General features: G+C 35.6%; 1 protein-coding gene and 1 pseudogene across 2 annotated transcripts in view; one reads left to right on the plus strand and one right to left on the minus strand.

The window, feature by feature from the left end:
- Window positions 1-14,650, minus strand: part of pkaap (A-kinase anchoring protein pkaap) — a 22,587-nt gene extending 7,937 nt beyond the window's left edge. The window contains exons 1-12 of the mRNA XM_089240304.1: window positions 14,218-14,650; window positions 12,796-12,936; window positions 10,778-11,605; window positions 9,903-9,987; window positions 9,249-9,372; window positions 7,302-7,435; window positions 7,057-7,201; window positions 6,315-6,426; window positions 5,804-5,984; window positions 5,500-5,576; window positions 3,162-3,214; window positions 1,696-1,827 (exon numbers count right to left, since the gene is read on the minus strand). Coding sequence (XP_089096430.1) covers window positions 1,720-1,827; window positions 3,162-3,214; window positions 5,500-5,576; window positions 5,804-5,984; window positions 6,315-6,426; window positions 7,057-7,201; window positions 7,302-7,435; window positions 9,249-9,372; window positions 9,903-9,987; window positions 10,778-11,605; window positions 12,796-12,936; window positions 14,218-14,242 — 2,013 coding nt within the window. The 5' untranslated portion in view covers window positions 14,243-14,650 and the 3' untranslated portion in view covers window positions 1,696-1,719. The remainder of the gene's footprint in view (window positions 1-1,695; window positions 1,828-3,161; window positions 3,215-5,499; window positions 5,577-5,803; window positions 5,985-6,314; window positions 6,427-7,056; window positions 7,202-7,301; window positions 7,436-9,248; window positions 9,373-9,902; window positions 9,988-10,777; window positions 11,606-12,795; window positions 12,937-14,217) is intronic.
- Window positions 14,651-15,788: 1,138 nt separating this feature from the next.
- On the plus strand, window positions 15,789-18,948 carry LOC149079697 (nuclear valosin-containing protein-like pseudogene; annotated as a pseudogene). Its single transcript, XR_016193682.1, has one exon. The product of XR_016193682.1 is annotated as a nuclear valosin-containing protein-like pseudogene (transcript).
- The last annotated feature ends 4,206 nt before the right edge of the window (window positions 18,949-23,154 follow it).

Consider the following 23,154-nt stretch of genomic DNA (forward strand, 5'->3'; position numbering starts at 1 on the left):
ATACAACCCACTGCAAAAACCCTCTATTTGTTTTTGATGTGTGTGTGTTGGTCAAAACTGCAGCAACAATGTCATTCGATATTTGATGACACTAGTGTCAACTAGAAAATTTGATGTCCAATTTCCCAATGAGGGGTCATTCTTTTCTCCCCTGCAAGAGATAAAACAACACACCATGTGTTGATAAAACAACACACCATGTGTTGATAAAACAACACACCATGTGTTGATAAAACAACACACCATGTGTTGATAAAACAACACACCATGTGTTGATAAAACAACACACAAGAAGTAGTGATCGCATATACTCGCCAATAGAATATGCAAAGATAGTAGCAGAATTAAGTAAAAATTGCAAATTTACCAGTTTATTTTTACCAGTGTACATAAGGAAAACTTCTTTGTTGATTTTAAAGGTTGGTGGAGTAAATTCTACAAGAAGAAAGTTTTGTCTACAGAATCTTTGAGAATAAAATTCCTAAACAGAATAAAGTAGAGTTCAATATTTCAAAGTACCACATGTTTGGATGAGACAGACATTTTTAGAGATTTTGTAAAAAATAGACTGACCCTATTCAGTTTCTTACTAAAAAAGCCAACACTGATAAGTGCCCAATAATCTCTAAAAAAATTGAGGATATCAAACAACTTCAACGATATATTCTAGATGAGTACATACAGTTTCATGATGCAATACTAACTGGCCAACTAATGATGGTGAGGGTAATGAATAAAAGTTTTGACATTGTTTTGAAAACGTTTGTATTTTTTATACTTCAATATAGTTCCATCATATATCTTCAGTAGATACTCCCTGCTCTGTTTACTGGTTTAATTTTGATTGTATACTAAAAATTTTACTAAGTATTTACTATTTTCATGGTGTAATTTTTGAAAAAGGAATCAGTCCATTTATGTTCGTATTTTTTACAGACTTACTGTAAGAGCTATTATGACCTGAAAAAGGTATTTTATGCGCAACTATAGTAGATATTGAGGGAAAAACAATCCCTTAATTCTAACTGAAAACTTGCCTGAAATGAGTTTTTTTGTTGTATTCCAAAAATTAGCTTTTGTGGACTTGTGCTATTTTCGAAATCACTGATTCAAATACAAAATGGTTCTTCTGCAAGCATACTTATACTGTGTGGTGTCAAAAGAGAAATTGTGCATGCTTGTACAAAAACATTGAATATGCATGTAAGCTTGCAGATACGTGTGCAGCCACCTTAAGAAACATGAGTAAACGGGGGTTTTTTTTGTCCAGGGATATGAACACAGATTGATCATTAACTCTTCAAGCATGTTCAGAAATCTGAATGATAAAACCCTTTAAAGGCAGCATTTAAATTTAAAAAAAAAAAATTATGCAGCTCTGCTGAGAATAATTTTTATCTTTTTCAATTTTAGTTCTAACATTGTAAAAAAAAATTGTTATAGTAAAATACTCTATGCAATAAAAATTTTCCTGTGATTATTTTAGGAAGTGAAAAAATTCACCATTTACCCTAGAGACAGCACCCGTTATGTATCGAAATGACTTAGGAGTTTGTGCACCAAGAATTAATGTATCAACAGCTCAAGGGTTTTCATATTTCAGATAGCATATGAATCTACAACTTGCCAAACTAGAGGCTGGTGTACAACTGCCGGTCTTGTGATAATTATAAGTAAACAATCAAAAATACTTACCACAGTCGCCAAAATAGCAAAAGGCTAAGATGGCCCATTAGATTCAGGATTCAGTGTAGAACCGGGCATAGTTATGCTGCAGATATCATTGACAATCATTTCAGCTACTTTCCAAGCCATCTCCTCTTGGCTCTGTCAAGCAAACAGGCACGAAAATTTAAGAAGCAATATGCAGAAAATTTAAAATGTAATTTTCATAAAATAACTTTATGAAACCGATCAGATATATTTGTATACAGGGTGCCCACTCTTATCGTTGCCCAATGGCTATTTCCTGAATCGTTGCCTTTAGAGACAACTTCCATTTAGAAAAAAGTTTCAAATGATGTCACCCATCAACTTAAATCCCTTTCAAATGAAAAAAAATTAATAAAAAAGAAATAAGGTGAAGATCACCTTGTTAAAAAAAAGTTACAAAATTTGAATTTTTATGCAGCCCCCATCCTCTAACTTCTGATTAGAAAGTCATTACCTTGTCTTTCCCGAGGCCAAAAAAATTTCTATGCTTTAAAGTGCAATATTTATCTAAATATTTAAACTCAGAAATGAGAGAAAAAAATGGGAAAGAACAGCAAAAACTACGGGACAATGCACCCTAAGGAAAGAACATAACATATTTAATATAAGGGAGGGAAAAAATTTCTTCCCTCACACATTTATGTTCTTTTCCCCTTTTTCTTCAATTTTGAATTCAAATATTTCAGTAAATATTGCACTTAGAAACACAGAAATTTTTTTGTTGGCCTCAGGGAAGACAGGGCAACAACTTTCTAATTAGAGGACAATAAGGACCGAATAAAAATTAAAATTTCATAACTTTTTATATATTTTTTTCATTAAGCCATTGGACAATGATATGATTGGACACCCTGTGCATATATACCGTATTTTAACATGTATAAGGATTCTCCATGATTTTATCAGGCTAAATATCTGGAAAAGAGTTGAAAAGATATAATACTCTATCCCTGTATAAGAACCCTCCCCCCCCCCCCTTCTTATTTTTGACAAAAAGGGTTCCTAACAGGCAAAAAGGGTGTTACTATACTGTACTCGCAAGAAACTGGAGATTCTAGTCCAACGCCGGTCTTTCGCCAAGTCAATCAATACAATATTACACATTACAATTACCAAATCAGATTGGTAACTAATTTTTTCCTTACAAAAAAACTTAAAAGAAAAAGTTATGAAACTTAGGGGGAAATATTTCATTTCTTAAATTTATTTAAATCCCACATTATTTCAGTGAGAATGGTGAAGAATGCATGCCAAATTATGCATACGCCACTGATTCCCAACCAACATTTCTCAGATATCTCATAGCTCTCGAATCTTCATCACAGAGACTTTCAATGTAGTTTATGTGGGCATATGTCATGATTCTAACATGCAGCAAGATGAACAGTTATGATTTTGAAGAATAAAAAACAAAAATTAGATTTGAGTACATAGGGTAAGCACCTTACCTTATCATACTCTCTGTTGACTAGTTTCTTCATAGCTTTTGCAATTCTAGATTCTGGATATAACAAATAAGATAATAATTAAAAGAAAATAAACAGAATTGCAACTCTTGCATGATATACAATACTTTGCAAGACAACATGAGTAGAAGGGTAAAACCATTTTTCTATTTTATCCTGGGCTTCTTTAATAATCATCATTAATTGATAAATATCATAATATCAAACTTTGCAAAGTTATCAGTAGGGCTAGGATTTCTATGACTGCATATTTTTTTAGTGCATTTTGCATATTTCGCTATTTTTATGTGATAAAGAATTATTTTCGGTGATTTTAAAGCATTTTTTTCATGATTTTCAGCAATTTTTGGCCATTTTTCACAATCTTCAGAATTTAAGGCATATTTTGGAGCATCATTTTGTATATTTCAGTACAACAACAATGAACAGGGATTTTTTCCTGAGCTCTTTCTTTCCTAGCTTCATTGTTTTCAATCGGAATAACAGCAACTATTGGCAATTTTATTTTTGTTCCTTAGTCATCATTTTTGACAATGATAAGATATTTCCTTTAATACCCTGTATCTTTCTTGGTGAAATATGGTCGGCCTATTTATAAACACATATTTTTAGTTTTTTAGGGTATAAATGAATTTTTTATGGAGCCTACTCTGCCAGTTTTTAGGTCATAAAACTTCTAGCACTAGTTATCAGTCTCACCAAATACACTAAATAAGATGATTTCGAAAGAATCTGTTGATGTGATGATAATTTTTCTTTTCTAAGTACTATGAGAAAATTACAGGAGAACTCTGAAATTCTCCTGCCAATGAAAACAAAAGTGAGAAAGCTTCGCAAGTGCAAGTTAAAGATGACAATGATTTTGAGTATGTTTTCCAAAAAACCATAGCTGGCATAGCAAGAAAACTGTGACTTCTGAGAACTAACATCATTGAAAAAAAATAAATTGTGTCAGAACTGTCAAGCAAATGATAACGGAATTGTCTACAGCGAAACCTCACTACAAGGATTCTTGATGTAACTTAAATAAATCTCTCTACAATGGTAGTTTTTCAAATCTTATTTGAAATTTAGATTAGAGGCTGATCTTGAATTTTTAATCCCTTTTGTTAGGAAACTCTTTTACTTCTTGGAAAAACGACAAATGCTCACTATTGTTCTGGAACTTATTCTTACTATTGAACTGGTTCTGGAAGTAAGGAATTAGGTTTGGGTGGAAGCAGATTTTTACTATCGAAAATTTAGCAAAAGCCCAATTAGCATTTTTTTTAGAAAACACTTGTTTTTTACAAAAATGTTGATAATTTCTATTTAAACTAGCTCGGGAGAGAAACAGGGAAGGGAGACTGAACTTATTATTCACAGTTTTAGTGATACCATGTTTTAGTGCTTCATTCAGTGTATAGATGGCCACCAGCCTCAAGAAACATGCCTTGGATTTGAACACAAAACTGCAGGTCATTGAAGAGCAAAATTTAATGTTAGAGAGATGTAGAATTTTTCTTTCAAAAACATTATGGCTTTTTGATCTCTGTGACTATTTTTAAAAAGATATGCCATTTCCCAATTTCTTATTTTAAATATCGAAATATTTTGACTTTCGACAAAAATTTACATTCTATTGCTATTCAGGAAAATGTTTTGTATTGAATTTTAACAATTAGCGAATGAAATGTAAAATTTCAAATGTATAGTAGTTTGAAAAAACAAAAATGAAAAAATTTGAAAATAATGACTAGCACATGTCTATGTAATACTAGTTATACAGTGATATTCTCAAAATTTAAGTTTTGCAAAATGATAGAAATAAATCACTGCATATATTTGTGTGTGCCTTTATAAAATGGAAACTTGTCTAAAACAGAAATAATTTCAGCCTCTTGAATTCCGTTTTATACAGGTTTCACTGTACTTTTTTGAAAACTGGCAAGTTTTATACTCTTCAGAGGGCATAGAGTGACATTGTTATTGTGCATCACATGCCAGCCCCCCCCCCTTCCCAAAAAAGTACCAACAATGTCTTTTTCCCCATTTTTTGTGTGAGACACAAAGGTGTAGCATGGATTTGTCAAACCCTGCCTGCACAAAATAATATTCAGTACTTAGCAATGTAAAAACAATGAGATAATAGTTTTTTATTCAAGCCCACTCACCCCCTGAAATTTCTCACTGAAATATACACTGAATTATACTGAAACTGCTGCCTCTTGATACAAGGATAATCCCGCTATGATATTTTTCTTTGTCTGCAGAGTATAGTTATATTGAGATTAGATTTCACTATATGAAAATGAAACACCATGATAAACATCAATATTACCTCTTCTTTTGTCTGGTTCTGGCTCAAACTCAGTATACACTCTTCCCAACTTATCTACTCCAGCTATTTGTAATCTTCTATAAGACACATAAGAAACAAATGGTAAATCCAAGCTTGTGAATAAAAGAAAATTATCGGAATCATCTACGTACAACAAAATATTCCATCCTAAAATTAATAAAATTAAGTACACGCTGATAGTAAATCTTAAAACAACTGACTGGATCAAAATAATCAATTAAATATGACACCTGAGGATTTTATAACCTCTAAAAAGATGTTTATATAGACTGAAACAACTCACCCAGCTAAGGGCCTCTGCCAAAGGGAATCAGGCTTGAACCTTCCCGTGTCGATTCTCATGTCCTGATCTTCAATGTTTTTGAGCACTTTGGAAGAAGCACCAGGCTGTTTGCCATCCATGACTAACAAGGTGTTAACTGATGACAAAGGAAGACTATGCTCACTACCACTTTCACTTCCCGCTGAGGGGAAAAAATAACACAATGAAATCAGCAACTTTCATTTTATGGAAATTGTTACAAATACAAATACAAATACAACGCCACAACAGGCAAAATGCCCAACGAGGTGGCTGATAAAAAGATGCCCATAAAAATATGGATGTCATATGTTTCGTTACACAATTTCAATTTTCATCATGCAAAGTCAATCATTAGTGTAAATGAATGTGTAAAAAAATGAAAGAAAAAAAAGAAAACTGCTGACACGATTATCTCATGATCAATACCAATATGAGCATTCAATAAGTACTGCAACCAGTAAAAATTAAAGAAGTTATCCTTTTGTCTCACCCGAATTCTTCTGATTTTCTGTCTCCATGTCTCCTCCACTCTGGATGGTAATGATGCACTCAGATATGTACTTAAAGTATAGTTGACTGTTTAAGAATTGAAGTAGGTAGGTCTGAAAAGAAAAAAAAAGAAAAACCTGTTTTAAAATCATCAACACACAATAATTACACTTGAGAGAGAGAAATATATACAAATACAAACATATTGATAAAACATGTTTCAAAACTTCAAAGATAGGAAGACTCAATTTTTTTTTTGTCAAAGAATGTTTCCTGGAAAAGGTGCATTCAGGTGGTAGTGGTGCTCTTTAAATCTGTAAATAATATTGTTTTTGTAGTGCAAAATATATCGCATTCCCCTCCCCCACTCTGATTTGAAACAGCATACGTCGCTGCATGAATTATTAGCTCACAGATACATATCTGATGTATGGGTTACATTAAAAAAACAGACAGGCTGATGAAAATTTGTATACTGCTGGATTTGCAACCAGACAACCACCATCTGAAAACATATGAGTGTGTGTAGCAGCAGTTTTGCAACAGCGGATCTTTCAGTAGTAGCGGGTGTTTATGTCTGACGGGAAATAAGCTATAGATAGAGCTCCTGAAGAAATCCTCACACTGATAGTGGGAGCAGCCTGCTATATCAACTGATTACATGCAATGAGTAGCTGAAGCATTAGATATACAATTTTTTGCAAAGTGTAAAACAAAAATATATATTTATGAAATCACATTACTTTTTCAATGTATTGGCTCAGTATCATCACAGGCTTTTTAAAACAATCGGGAAGAGGACCATCCTCCCGACATATGTTTTGCTCCACCTCCAACCTTATGCTGTCACTGAATCCCAAAGAGCTTGTAGCTTGCAAGGAGAAATACCTGCAATGTGGATTTAAATAGAGATAAAGGTTTTAACATCACAATTCAGTATCTATCAATTCAATCTACAAAGTGAAACAAATAAATAAATGAAACTCACTTGTCATATATAACCATTGCATCATTTTGAGCTTGATCCTTATCATATGATTCCAGAGAATTCAAATGCTTTTCGAAATTATCTGCCATCAACAAAAAATCAAGAAGATGGCGCACCTTCTCCTGTTCCATAAACTGAAATAAAAACAATTTATAAGGGAACGATTTCAACACACATTCATTGAAGTATACTATAAAATACAGGAAAGTTGAAGAGGAAATCACAAGCAACAAATCATTGCCAATCACAGAAATATAAACATGTCAAACATACATAATTCCACAGAGAACAATATGTTCATTGGAAAAGAGATTTTCCAGGTTGTTATACTAATACAAACATATTTTGGAAATAAAAATTAGTTCTCTCCCCCAGGAATCAAACTTGGTTTTTCTTACATACCAGGCAACAAGTGCCACAAGTAAACTACCTATACACTAAAGAGACAACCTTCCTTTTTTAAACCATGCATCAATAGCATGCTGCACTGAATGGAGACATTGCAGCCTTCCTTAAATAGACCAAAATCCACCCCAGGTGGCAACAGTATAGAGAGAAAGATGTTGTTTTCTCCATATTATATCTGCTCTTAATGTTTGTGTTTCTGGTATAGGTAGAGAACTTGCCCAGTACGGAAGAAGAACCTAGGTTCTAATTTCTGGAGGAGAAAGCTAACCTTTCTTTCCAAAAGGTTCATATTGGCATAAAAACTAGAAAAAATCTCTTTTCCAATACATTACAGACTGAGAAAACATCTCAATAATACTGTTTGTATATTGAAGGGATTTTATATCTCAGGTAGGGCCTACACTTGTTGATAGATTAGGATAGGATACGGAATCATTTAAACCCTAATGGTGTTTTCATAACATTAAATTATATGGAGCTTAATTACTACTGAATTTTTTTATTTTCTCTTTAATGCTCACAATTACACTGGCTAAATAGCACTGCATTGGTTTTTATTAATATACAGTGAAACTTCGCTACAACGATACTCAATATAATGATAAATTCCTCTACAATGATATTTATTCAAATCTTGTTTGGAATCAAATATAGTCTAATGTTAAAGTTCTCTCAATACAAAGATATTCTTTACTATGATAAATCCCTATAATAAATATAAAAATATATCGATGATAAATAATAATATTTATATATTTCTCTCAAAATCTCCATGAACATATTTTTAAATTCCTGACCAGTTTTTTTCTTTTGAGGGATGTAAATAGCATCAGTATTTTGCAGTCTACACTCCCAAAAGTGTTAATGAAGTTGTCGTGAAGCTACTTTCCACATAGCACACAAAAATGTTTTGCGGAAAACTACTTTACGGGGTGAGACAACTGAATTTTATCCATCAACTAACAAATTGAAATCTTTGTTGCATATAAATGAATTCTAGTGGTACTAGCATTGCCAATTCAGAAAATATGCCACCAACAGAATAAATTTGGCGGCGACTGATGGTACCTCTCGATATAACAAGGTAACTCTTACGACATTTTTTCTTGGTCTGTAGAGTATCGTTATGCCAAGGTTTCACTGTACTTTATTACTTTATTTCATTTTTTGTTGAATCCTCATCACTTCATCAACATGATAACTGATCAGATCGAGATCTATAGTTCAAAGCTAGTCCTTAGTAGTTGAATAAATGCGTTTTCTATTAAGGAAAATTTTTTTCAGGTCTTAGAAAGAGACATGATTTGAAAGCTGTAAATTTACATCTAATGAATGCCACTACACAAATGAAGATGATTAAGTTTACTCTGTGAACTTCTTTGTTGGTTCGTCTTTTGATAAACCAACATACCTTGGCAATTAACAAACGTTTTTGTCTATAAGAGGAAAATAATTAACTTAATTTTGTATAGACTGTTCAAAGATCAGAACTGCATCAAGTTTTAGTGTACAAAGATTAAAAAAAAAAAAATAGAATACCTCCATGAAATAAAACAATGCAGAATCATTGTACAGGACATCAGCAAGGTAAACGTTGCCGCTGGTGAGAACATCAATCTGATGCTTACAATGGAAACTGCTCCTCAGAAACAAGGGGAAATACCTGATAACACATACAAAAGTTAGCAAAGAAAAATTTATTTTCCAATACATTACAGTAAAACCCTTCTTGGTACCCCCCCCCCCCCAGATACAGTCACTCCCTCTTTTACGGCATATTCCTTACATAATATAATTATGCCTTTCAAACCCTTCTCTTTTGAGGAGGAATCTTTTTTTGTCATGCCAGTTGTCCACAAAAGAGGGGCTTCACTTTATATACAATATTACTCACACTTTGTTATGTAAGACAACTTTAGAGCTGCTTAATAAATTGGATTTAAAAAGTGATGTCACTCTGGCCTAACCGTGCCATATTTTTCACCCAATGACTGCCTTTTTGGCCCTAAATAACAGCTAGAAAGTCTGATATTGAAACAATGAGGTAGATAGGCCCATTTTAAGGCCTGGATTACACTATAAAAGCTTTAAAAGTTATTTTATAAAACTTTAAAAGTGCAACCAATAAGCATTTTGGTTAAATGCCCAACAAACTAATAAAAAAAACAAAATCAAACAAAAATCACCACCTACTCTTCATCCATTTTCTTCACAATAAACTGCTGAGCAGGGAAAAAACAATCTGGCTCTACCGAATTATCTGGCCTAAATATTGCATCTGAAATAGGAAAAATATATAAGTTTTCATATTGGTACGTACAATTTAATAAAAACTCAAAATCCTCCGAAGAAATCTTGATAACTAAATTTAAAATTGATGAAAATTGTTCATTCGGGTTCGAAGACCGTCGTTCGTTTGAGTTAGTTCTCATGTTTCCCCAACACTAGTGGTTGGCATCATCAGGAGAATTGGTTGTCTTCAATTCTCCTGATGATGCCAACCACTAGTGTTGGGGAAACATTGAGAACTAACTCAAACGAATGATGGTCTTCAAACCCGAACAAACAATTTTCATCAAATGATGGCTGTGAAAACCTTATCAACTATTTAAATTTAAAATTGTGCATTATTTTCAGTGGGATTAAACAATAAGATACCCAATACAGTGCACAGCACTGTGATCCAATTAGGGGTCAGGGTTTCAGATAACAATAACCAACTGATAACTAAATCCAAAAACAAATCCAGGGGGCGGGGGAATATAAGGACTATATGGTCGAATGGGACACATGAAAATGTGATGCACAACTACACTGCAAGTCACTGAAATGATATGGAATGGCACCGTGGCCACTTCAATGATCTGAAACTGTGCCACTTGGTTCATTTTTACAAAATCATGTTTAAGGTCACTGGCTACATCAGATGGCTTCAAGGACCATATTTTGGATTGAGAATGTATGGCCTAAACAATAAACTACATAACTAAATTAAACTAAATAAACTAAACAATAATACATAAGACGCTGTATGTAATGCAAATTCTTGAAAGAACTTAATAACATACCAGTTATGCAACTATATAGTTCCTCACTTATTCCGATGGGGGATTCACAGCCACGAGCAATGTATTTATTATAAATAGCTTTTGCATCCTGGTCTATACTGGTGTGTAGCCGCATGAAACCAACATTTTCTTTATGGCAACCAAGATTCAGTTTCGAGGCTTCCTCTGCTAATTCCGCAACAGGATCGTCAGACAAATCAGACAAGCCATCAGAATTAACACTTATTGCTATCGGATGAGTCTCTAGAATATTAACGGATATTTCTTGAGAGCTCTTAAATCCATCATCTTCGTTACTTCCGGTGAGCTCGTATTGAATGTTGCAATCCCTGTCCACCTTTATTGCTTCATAAGAACTTCGAATAATACCACACTCATCTGGACTAGTTTGATTTCTACAAGTTTGGCTGGATGGTGCATCGGCAGCACTGTCTTTGGGAGAATTCGATTGGCAATAACTGTTTCCACCTTCTGATGTGGCCGTCACTTTTGCTGAGTTGTCGTTGTCTACTTGACTAGAGCCGTTTAGATTATTAGGCACAGTATCTGTATTACCTATATCACTAATCTGGGAATCCAAGGAATAGAAACTCGAATCTCTTCTAGATGTGGCCACATCAGAACTTGATAAGTCCCGCAACCGGGATGTGACAGAAACGTGATAGCTTTCTGCTTCCAACCAGAACTTGACCAGGTGTTTTGCTTTCTTCGCTTCCATGAACTGGATGAAATAGGCCAGGGCACCATTGTCTCGAAGGACATTTTCCAACGTCTTAGATAGCCTGGACTTGCTCCTAACTGGCAGAGATGGGTCATAGGTAGCTTCAGCTAGAAAACATTAAAAACAGATAAATTAAAAGAAGGAAATACTTTGCAATATGAACTCATCATCTCACATGGCATTGTATGGTCGTACCTCGACTTACAAGATGTGTTCCTGCAAGATACTTGAAAAAATCAAAACCCTAATCCAAACAGGCTTTATATTAAGAGGTTTTACGGGGAAGATGATAAAATAAATCCATAGATCCCTTTGATTTGTTCCAAACCCCCTCTCAGTTACTTTAAACATTACCTGCAATTAACATGTGTGTGTATTTCCAATCAAAATTTTTATATTGAAAAGCAATATTCGAGATTTTTGACGTGCCGGTTAAAACCGTCCAAAACATGCCAACCCTGAATAATACCAAATGCAATTGGCCAAGACAAAAAACGCACAGATGGTTATAACGGAAGAGTACCCAAACTCTTACAAATATAAATTATATTAACTCTGGAAAGGACCTGGACAAAAATTAAGACAGTGCTGTCTCATAGAGTGGTAGTAATAAGTACTCATTCAACATGTCAATATAAAGAAAATTCCATCTATTTTTTTCTGCATAGATAAAATGATCAGCACATCTTTGCATGGGATAAAGAACAAAATTTAAAAAACAAGAATTTTGCACCAGTGTTTCAGAACTGGATTATCGCATTCATATGTGTCGTGACTAAGGGTCGGCACATGGAAAAAAATCAATGTACAGTGGAACCTCACTAGAACGATATTTGATGTAAGGATAAATCCCTCTACAACAATATTTTTCCAAGTCTTGTTTGGGAATGTCTACACTCTAATGTTAAACTGCTGTTTCTCGATATAATGATAATCCTTCTACAACAATTCTGTCTCCGTCTTCAGAGTAGTCATAAAATAGTAATTAGAAAATTAGCAATTCAATCAGCATGACAGGACGCTCTGTTATTGTGGATGTTCAGTGAGCCAATCGACATGATTTTAATGAATCATTATACAAGTATTAATATTTGATCGACCGAGCGACCTTACGTAATTTTGAATATTTATTGAATAAAAGGTGTTCCAGAGGTACCCATGTCAGTAAGGGCAATGGCCGATATCGCCATAAGTTAATGTGGTCTGGGTGGCTCCAATGAGTATGGCTATATAGAGTTTCACTATAATATAAATCAAGAAAGAAAAATAGCAAAATATGCTAAACCAGACAACTCACCAAATGTCAAAAATGGCGGCTGATTCTCATCGAAGAATTCTGCCTTTCTGTCAGAACTTGGTTCATTTCTGGAATGCGATGGAGAATTTTGTGATCGTCCTTGACCGTACAGTGACAACGAGCTGGTTTTCGGTAGTTTCTCTGCAAAAAAAAATTCATAATCTGATCACCAATCTACCACTACATTCACATCCTTGAATAACCATTCAACCTCATCATGTCTAAATACTATTACAAATCATAACAAAATTAACACAGTTTGGGAAAAAATTCGATCGGAGACAGGATGAACTTCCCAACACATAGTATATTGCTGTTTGGTAACTTTTTTAATCACAGACGTGATTTAGTGCTATTTACTAAGGTTATCATTGGGATGATATGGGCGATCACAATGTTTGAAAATGCACCAAGGAGGATAATTGAAGTACTACTCAGTCAAACTGAATAAGACAAAGTGGTTGAAGACAAAAATGTGGCAAGTGGATGGTTATAATGGGAAGTACCTACTTGATACTGCGTCTGACTTTCCAGTACTGCATACTACCATCTATGTTTCAAGCTGTGAGTTAAATGTAATGATTCAATATTTGTATTGTTATAGGCCTGATGCTGTCTGTGGTTGGACTTTTAAGCAAGGAGATCAGCTCATATTCACTCCTTGAAATTGGGAACCACAGATAAGCAACTTCAGCCAACCATAACTGGCACTGGTGCGGTTCGAACACGGTCCTCGTGATGCAAATCTGTCACAATGATCACTAAAAAATGTCTGTTCTCTAAGGTAGATTTACAGTTACACCAGCACATTAGTCTAATTTCCCGACCACCTATTTCCGAAACTAGTTGCCCCCTAGCAAAGCACGCTTAGTGTGTCAGTAAATTCCCAAAACAGAATATGCCGAAATGTGTGACATACGTCACAGACCAATCAGTGCTACTGAAGAACAATTTGGAAGAATTTTAAGGAAAGGTGAAGAAAACACTATTTTATGGTGGTTTTTAATGCACACAGAACATTTCCGTTCAACAGAGGGCTCGTTGCAGAATAATACTAAATATTCTGCTTTGGGGCAGCAAATATGCCTCTGCCCCAGGACCACCTTAAGAACATAATAGGTCCCCCCCACCTCATCCGCGGGTAAAACTATTTTTCTGAGGCCTCACACTCGGCTAGAAATGAATGCCTATCAATTCACATGCTCACTCTTTAGAATTTTAGCCATATCCCATTTTTATGAGGCCCCGTTTACACTTGAGGGCCATCACACTGACCCTGGGCGGGGACAATGACGCATTACTCTGACCACCCCACAATAAAAATTGGTGCGGGAAAAAAGTCTATACTCACACGAAAAAAGGGAACATATTTTTGTGAAAAATTAGGAATTTAAAAAAAATCTTTGTAAAAAAAATATATACCTGATTTCCGCCGAAACAGTGGCATTGCGCTCTCACTAAGAAAACATTCAGTGGCGTAATAAGTGAGCCGCTTTTGTAGAATCCATCCCAATATGACGCCTTCATTTATTGTCACCAAGTGCTATACGACACTGCGAAAACTACATTACCAAGATCTCGGAAAACTTTATAATTTTCTTTCCCATGTTTACATTCCGAAACTATAGCATCGCATCGCATCACAAACTCAGCCGCCCCTGTGGGATGATTATTAAATCTTCAACTCATCTAACACCATAACGATGAGTGCAAGAACCATTTATTAAGGAAATAAAGATGACTCGAAGATGCGGAACCTAAATTGCACAATATGATTTTTGCAAGATATTTTAGAGAATTTATAACGAATTATGAAAATGCCAAATTCTTTAATAACAACATTCCCACAAATCAAGAAATCCCTACCCGAAGAAGGAACATAAAGGAGACTACGCTCTTTTATCCCTCTACAATGAAGGATTTTCGAAAATATGGCAGACATTTTCATTCTTTCACAACAAACTAGTTTTTTTTTGTTTTTTTTTGCACACTTTCTTTGAATATAAACTTTTATGGCAAATTTGGAGTATGAAGTAAAATTCAAAACTCTTAGGCTCTTAATAAGTGACAATAGTTGTAATTTACTGCTGAAGTAACTATCGATGCCGAATATCACTTTCTGTGACTATAATATCATAGTCATCTTTTGCTGTCAAAATTCAGACAGGAACTGGAATTTATCAGAAGTTGCTTGAGTTCGTAACTAAATACTGATCATAGAACGTAAAATTGGATATTCATCAACTCAGTAGCCAGCATCAAAACCATTGAATTCGGTAAAAGGATTGGACACGAAACTTGGGCATCTTCTGATGATTCGAACCGCTACTGCTGGAGAAACATCGAGAATTCAACAACATCCCACCCAAAGACTTTCTGTATACTTTTTGAATATCAGAAGTTGAATTTCGAATTGAAAATTTTGTGACAAATACATCGAAAAGTGTATGAAATATAAATTCAAGCCAATTGACAAATAAGACTGCAAATGCCGTACATGAGAAAAGAACAAACTAAAATCGGGTTGAAACATTTTATACTGATAGAGCTGCCATCTCATTTCAAAATAATAGTTGACTCATGAGGTGGTTCAACAGAATTTTCCGAAGACAGCTCAAAACCAGATTTCCACTACCTGATTGTGCTGTCATCTAACTTTGAAACTACAGACGATTTATAAGGTGATTACTAGGCTTTACGATATTCTGCACAGAAGGCGTGGGTTTGAGTCTGCCGAGGAGTCAGAGGTGAATTTTTCTTTCCAAAAAGAGCAGCATACACAACACCCAGTTTTCTGCGTACATTACATTAACAAGTGGAGAGGACATCTTTCTCTACATGAAAATACTGTTGAATGGCACAGCAAGATTGTCAACAATGAACAGAAGGCCAAATGCTGCAATACTAGTCGTTGTAAAGGCAACCTCAACTTTATATCAATGTTCAAACAAGAGAACAGCCAGGCTGCTGTGAATCCTGTATAGTTGAAATTGAATGTTTAAACACGTGTTGTTTTTACAGTAAAACCGAAGCCCTGTATAATTATTATCCTAGTGTATTATTTACAGGATATCATGTGGCAACAAGATTGTTTGTGTTTGTTGATTCTTGTAACAGGAAAGGGTGGTGGATGCATAAATCCTTGAATAGTATTCTAGTCCAGCGCGAGAGGGTGTGATCATGGAAGCTCTTTATTTACTTTACGTTTATCTAAATTTAATATTTAAAGAAAGTGATTTTATATAGTTCCCAATAGCAATTTTTTTAAGATTGAGATTTATATATCCTCCATAATTTTACTAATCTCTGTGTTGCAGCCACGTTTGAAACAAGATGGACAAGCTCTCAAAAAAGAGGAAAAGCATCGTTGATAGAATTAGCAAAAATCGACGGAAATTATTGCGTCTTGAGCGTTACATAGCGGCCAACGAACTGCGGAAAGAAGCGGATAAAGGCCAAGACTCACTGGCGTCACCTTCAGTGACTGATGATGACAGTGATAGCGAGGTGAATATTTTTTATGATGGACTAAAGCACGCCAATTTGGCAAATACCAGTTTGAGAGAGATATATTCTAGAAAAGCTGAGGAAAAGACACTCCAAGTTTCCTCTATCTCAAAACCTATTGTATCGTCAAACGAAGGACTCGCTAAAAGCAATGGGAGTTGTACACAGAAAAAGATCAAGTTAAAAAGCCAGCATGGTAGCTGTACTGAAGATTTGCATCACAATACCTCATTAACCGATGCGTTTGCTAAAAGCGGAGCCTCCAGTGGAAGTTCTAAACAGCAAAAAATTGAATTGAAAGCCCAAGTTAAAAGTACGAAGGATTGCAACGAGGGCAGGACTTCTTCTTGTCCAATGCCATCTACTACTGTTGCAAGTGGGTCTGGACATCAAGTTGTTTCTTCATCCAAGGATGAACTATCTTCACCTAAGGCACCATCTTCATTCGAAACACTGATTTCGATAGAGGGTAAAACATATAGACTAGTACCAAATGACTCCGCATTTCCACCGCCCTATTCCTGTGAGTTACCCGATACACCTCCACTGATAAAATCAGAGAGGTCTGTGCCATCACATTCTCAAAGTAATCAAGATTCAGAGCTTAAGATTGTGAACGATCCGAAACATTCTCAGTCCTTAAAGAAAAAGAAGAATAAAGAAAATCTGAACCCTTTATTCAATAAAGGTGAGACCGAAGCAAGTAGGGAAATAAATTTGGAACGATCAAGCACAAGATTTTCAGACATCGCTGGCCTTGATGGGATATTGAAAGAAATTGCTGTTTCGCTGTTGCATTTGAAACACCCTGACTTGTACAAAAACATTGGTTTGAAGAATCTACCTCGAGGGCTATTGCTGCATGGACCGTCAGGTTGTGGGAAAACACTCATTGCACATGCCATCGCTGGTGAACTGGAGCTGCCATTCATAAAAGTAGCTGCCACTGAAATGGTATCGGGTATCAAAGGTGATTCTGAAAAAAACATTAGGGAGCTGTTTGATAGAGCGATTCTTAGTGCGCCCTGTATATTGTTCATAGATGAGATAGATGCCATAGCTTCCAAGAGAGAGACTTCACAGCAAGAATTTGATAAACGCATGGTCGTGCAAATTTTAAAATGCATAGATGATCTGAATGCCAAAGATGCAACTGTTCAGGTTATGGTGATAGGAGCTACAAACAGGCCGGACTCTCTTGATCCTGCTCTGCGCAGAGCCGGGCGTTTTGATCGTGAAATTTGCATAGGCATTCCGGATGAATCTTCTAGGTTACAAATCTTGAAACTCGTATGCGAGAGTTTGCGCTTGGAACCCGATTTCGATTTGCATTGGCTAGCTCAGGTTACTCCAGGATATGTCGGAGCAGACTTGCAAGCTGTCGTTCGCGAAGCCGCTGTTGCTGCCATCAACAGGACTTTTCGATCTGTCGTAGAGCGTGAAAATCTAGAAGCTTCCTTGAGTAATGTTTGTGGTGATAAATTGAACATCCCTCTACCGATTATACTTTCATGGCTGAAAGACAAATTACCTTTCAAAGCAGATGAGTTATTTGTTACTAGCAGAGATTTCGAAACAGCTATTCAAGATTATGTACCGTCATCAAAAAGAGAAGGATTCGCAACTGTGCCGTCCACCACATGGGAAGATGTTGGAGCTCTCAATAGTGTTAAAGAAGCTTTGCAAAAAGCTATTTTATGGCCTCTAAAGTATAAGAAGGAGTTTAAAGATTTCAACCTATCCGTTTCATCTGGTGTTTTGCTGTATGGGCCGAAAGGTTGCGGGAAAACTCTTCTAGCTAAAGCAGTAGCTAATGAATGCAACATAAATTTTCTGTCTGTGAAAGGTCCAGAGTTACTTAATATGTACGTTGGTGAAAGTGAGCGAGCTGTTAGAGAGTGCTTTCAGAGGGCAAGAAATTCTGCACCTTGTGTGATATTCTTTGACGAGATTGATGCATTGTGTCCCCAACGTTCTAAAGGCAGCCATTCGAGTGCTTCTGATAGAGTTGTTAACCAACTGTTGACAGAAATTGATGGTATCGGTGGACGAAAACAGATATTTGTGATGGGTGCTACAAACAGACCCGACAACATAGATTCTGCTATGTTACGACCTGGTCGACTAGAGCAAAAAATATTCGTCGGTGTTCCCAATGAAAGCGACAGGCTTGAAATTCTGCAAACCATTACGAAAAATGGTACCAAACCAAAAATTGCTGAGGATATAGATTTAAATCAATTGGCAAATGATGGTCGTTGTAGTGGTTTCAGTGGGGCAGATTTGCACTCCCTCATTCGCGAAGCATCTTTCAAAGCTTTGGAAAGTTATATTTCTGGACAAACAACCGGCACTCTGGGTGCTTATGAGATCCAGTGGGAACATTTTGAATCTGCATTTGCGAATGTAAAACCGTCTATTTCGAAAGTGGACAGACGTTTCTTCAAAAATTTCAGTTAAAATTGATTTTTAAATTTGATTTTAAAATTGATTTTTAAAATTGATGCATAAAATTTTTTTATGCATCATAATGCAGCTTGAGAGTTCCGAAGAGACAGTTTATGACATTTAATTGGGTGATTGTGTTCCAATCATGTTGATTATCATCAATATTTCTACCATGTTGTTGAATATATTTATAAAATCGATCTAGTGGCATTTTATGAGTTGTTTTCTTGTTATGTATCTCTTACTTTAATTTCACATTTATTACATTATTTGACGTTATTTGTAAAAGAGATATACTTTTCAAACTTTGTCACCCGCGGCTCCCTAGAATAGTTTATATGGCAGATATTTTCACTTATAAAAGTACCACTTCGAAGTGTAAATAGGTACACAAAGTATAACCAGACAATAATGATCCAGATTATAAACACAATATATCCAGTTTGCTGCAATGCACACTTTGATGTATATAGGGATATGAGGGTAACATATTATGTGTGTGTTTGTCTGTCTGTCTTAACTTTTCGTTATGTGACTGGGAACCACAGGCGGTGATAGACTTGAAGAGGGTGGGGGTGATTTGGTGATGGTAGAGGGCAAGGCTTGACAAATTGGAAAAAAATCTAGGTGCCGGCCAAATATTTCAGGAACCTTGCACATCTTTTATCTGGAAAAATAGTCCAAAATAATGTTTCAGCTATTTGTGGACATAGTAACTCTCTTCCATTTTGTGAGATGTGCTGTTATAAATTTCACTATTATATATTTTTTTGTTGTGCTCATAATGATATTTACTACTAATCACATGTGAAAAGAATTTCAGGTTCCAATATCGATTTTTCAGTACCCATTGGCAACCTAGCATCTGCGAATCGTCAAGTCTTGTAATAGGGCAATAATTTGGCAATGTATGCTACTAATAGATTTTTTCTGCAATTCTAGATTATCATTATGAGCAGTTTACTACAATTTACATTTTATCGACTGTGTGTGTGTTGGGGGTGGTACGAAACCCCCCCCCCCCCCTTTTAGATGTCATTTCAAGTGTTGTCTTAGGTTTCGGAAAATTCCCCTTTTTGTCCTCGTTTTTAGGATTCTAGAAGAATTTCCCTTTTTTTCTGGGGAAATTTTTTTTTCCCCCGCTTTGAAACATATTTCTTCATTGATATGAGTGTTTTTGCGATTTTTTTCCCCACACGCATTTACCAAAAGCCACTAAAATTCCCAGAATTTTTCTGTTTCTGTTTTTTTAGCAGTTCTGTTGTTTTAAAAGATTCTATCACATACAAGACAAAATTATTCTTTGATTATTTACATAAGGACTATTACAGGCTTATTATCTGTAGATGATGCTATGATCACAATTTTTACTCCAGATTCTTTATTGTATATATGTATATCGTTGTTTGTTATTTTCACATACATTAATACATTTCTGGATACACCCATCCCCCGGGAAAGCTTCGATATCTCTCTGAGATGGGAAGCGGGGTGTGTCCGGTCCTTCAATGTTTTAGAAGAGCTGGCAAAATTACCCAGTTTTATTCGTCGGAACAGTGGCGTCATCTATTGTGAAAATTGGGATAAGTGACATTATGGTGTGCATGCAGGCGTCCTCTTTTCTCAGTTTTTGAATCAGGTAACCCTAGTTTCAGTGCATATGTATATGGATTTTTAGTGCTGTAACGAATTCGTACACTCCGGAATGTGCGTGTACGGGTTGTGAACCTAACGTGAAGTTTACCTCGATGTAATTCTTGTTATATGTAGTGACCCACCAATTTTTCAAACAGAGTGAAGTGATTGCATAATTGTACCGTTGTAGGCCCGTTGCTCTCTGTGGCGAGATGTTTTTAACGGGGAGATCGGCTCGCATTTGCGTCTCGAAGTTGGGAACCACAGAAAACCAAACTTCAGCCGACCACCACTGTGCCGACGGTGGGGTTTGAACCATGGTCATCGCGATGCGAGTCAGTCACTATGACCATTGGACCACCACAACGGCTATTTGTCCTGACTACTACTACTTAACGGTACATCTATTTGTCTTGACTGTAAGAAGTTCGTTGCAAAAGCATCTACTGTAACAGTGGTTCAAACTGTCACAAACCAACTTTTGTCACTAGCGGCTCCCCAGACTAGTTCAATAGATATTGTGCATTCATAAAGGAATCGCTTTAAAGCATAAATAGGCACACACGTCAATATTTCCAGCACGTCGCGACACCCCTTCGGAGCCGCAACGACACTTTGAGAAACACTTAGCTCAAAGATCGCCAAAAGTGAACCAAACCAGCACCTCCTAGAAATAGACGGCCTCGGCAGTCTACTTGTGACGTCAGTAAGTAGTCCATTTTTCCCTCAGAATATTCAGGGGGAAAAAATTCCCCGCTCGTGCCAGTATCGTCGTGAAAAAAAGAAATGATCGGGCTCAGAAATGGCGAATCTATGCCCCATATCCAATCACGTTCAAACGTTCATCAAGACAAATGTGGGAGAATAATATTCTTATTTATAGTCGTGATTATCATAATATAATTTATCAATTGAAAAATAATTTCAATCTTTGACTTCAATAAAGAATGAAAATTCAAGTTGGTTTCGCGTAAAAAACGGGAAAAACCGGGACAGCCAAAAAAATAGAAAATACTGGGAAATATGGGACGTATGGTCACCTTACTTATGTAGTCATGACGATGCTCAGGTATAAAAAACGAAATTCTTCATTCAGTTTTGCTTCTCATGAACAAAGCTGACCAAAAAGATCAAACTTCCAGCAGTAATTTTTTCAAGACCCAAAGAGACATCCAAAACAAAGGACCTCTACACAAGCAGACGACAGGTATGATAGTAAAAAGTGAATTTTTCTACACTCCACTTTATAGTAATGTGCTGCCATCTAATCTCAAATTTAAAAGCGACTCATGTGATGAAAATTAAAAAAACTATATTCTTTATTCCGCTCAGTTCCTTATGAACATAGCTCATAAACTGAACTGGAAATTTAAACTGAAAGTTCGGTTATTTTATTTGAGCATAAGGAGACGTCTAAAACAAAGAACCCCTTAATGAGCAGACGACAGACAAGAAGTCGATTGGTTCGGTTCCCTACAAGCTAAACTCACAAACAGAACTGGAAGTTTGAACTGCCAGTTCAGTTAATTTTTCAGGATATAAGGAGACGCCCAAAACAAGTAACCTGGAGAGAAGCAGACGACAAAGATTATATATTACAGTAGGGAGCATCCAGCCACCGCGACTGCAGCGACATCAAATGCAAGGAAATCACGTGACTCGGTCAAAACAAACTTCCCGCCTGTCGATTTGTCCATAGAAATGTACAGTTCGGTCTCAAAATATTGCGTTTTAAACATTTAAAAAAAGTACAGAGAACTCATCTAAAGGTGAAAAAAGATTAAATTATTTATTTCATTAATACCGGAATCATTTCTTTCATCATTTCTTGAATTTTAATTCATCAATTCGGGATTTTTCTTCATTAATTCTGAAATTTTCCTCCATTATTTCTTGAATATTCTTTCATCAATTCCAGAATTATTTTCTTTATTTATTATTATTTCTTTCATTACTTCTGAAATAATTGCTTTCATCAATTCTGGATTTGTTTCTTTCATTAATGCTGAAATTATTTCTTTCATTAATGCTGAAATTATTTCTTTCATTAATGCTGAAATTATTTCTTTCATTAATGCTGAAATTATTTCTTTCATTAATGCTGAAATTATTTCTTTCATTAATTTTGGAATTATCTCGTCGATGCTGAAATTATTTTTTCATTTATTGTTTTAACCTCCTACTTATGCCATAGGGGTAATTCAAGTATTAGGTTAGCATCGACGTGGGGGGGGGGGGGAGGTTTCCGATTTGCTGACTTTTGATGACAAGGGGGGAGGGGGGTTTGAAGGTTGCTTACGTCATTAACCGCTCCTTTTTGAAGATATGAAATATTCTAAGCTGCTGACGAAATTTTGTTGACAAGGGGGGAGGGGGTCATAAATGTCTGAAAATCTGCTTACGTAACTCGACAAGTTTGTAAGTCGGGGAGCAACTACATAAAATTTTTTGAGAGGAAGTCGCGATGCATTGGGTCGGAAAATTCTCCCAAGCCCGGACCTGTCTCCGATTTTTGAATTTAAATATCTCAGGTAATAATGCAGTTAAAAACATGTAATTTGTTTGTTGGGCTCAGAAAAGAAAGAGCAACAACTGTCTAATTGGAAGTCAGAGGATGGGTGGGGGATTGTATAAAAATTTACATTTTTTTATTTTGTGTACACTGTATTTTCATCTTCAAAACTCGTACAGGGTGATTTCTGGTCACATTTTGAGAATTAGAACCATATCACTACGACGAACTGTTGATGAGATGAAGGCTATAATAAC

Source organism: Pholcus phalangioides, unplaced genomic scaffold, assembly GCF_987345545.1.
Source record: "Pholcus phalangioides strain wild (caught in Gottingen) unplaced genomic scaffold, Ppha-v1.0 ptg000012l_1, whole genome shotgun sequence".
Lineage (NCBI taxonomy): Eukaryota > Metazoa > Arthropoda > Arachnida > Araneae > Pholcidae > Pholcus > Pholcus phalangioides.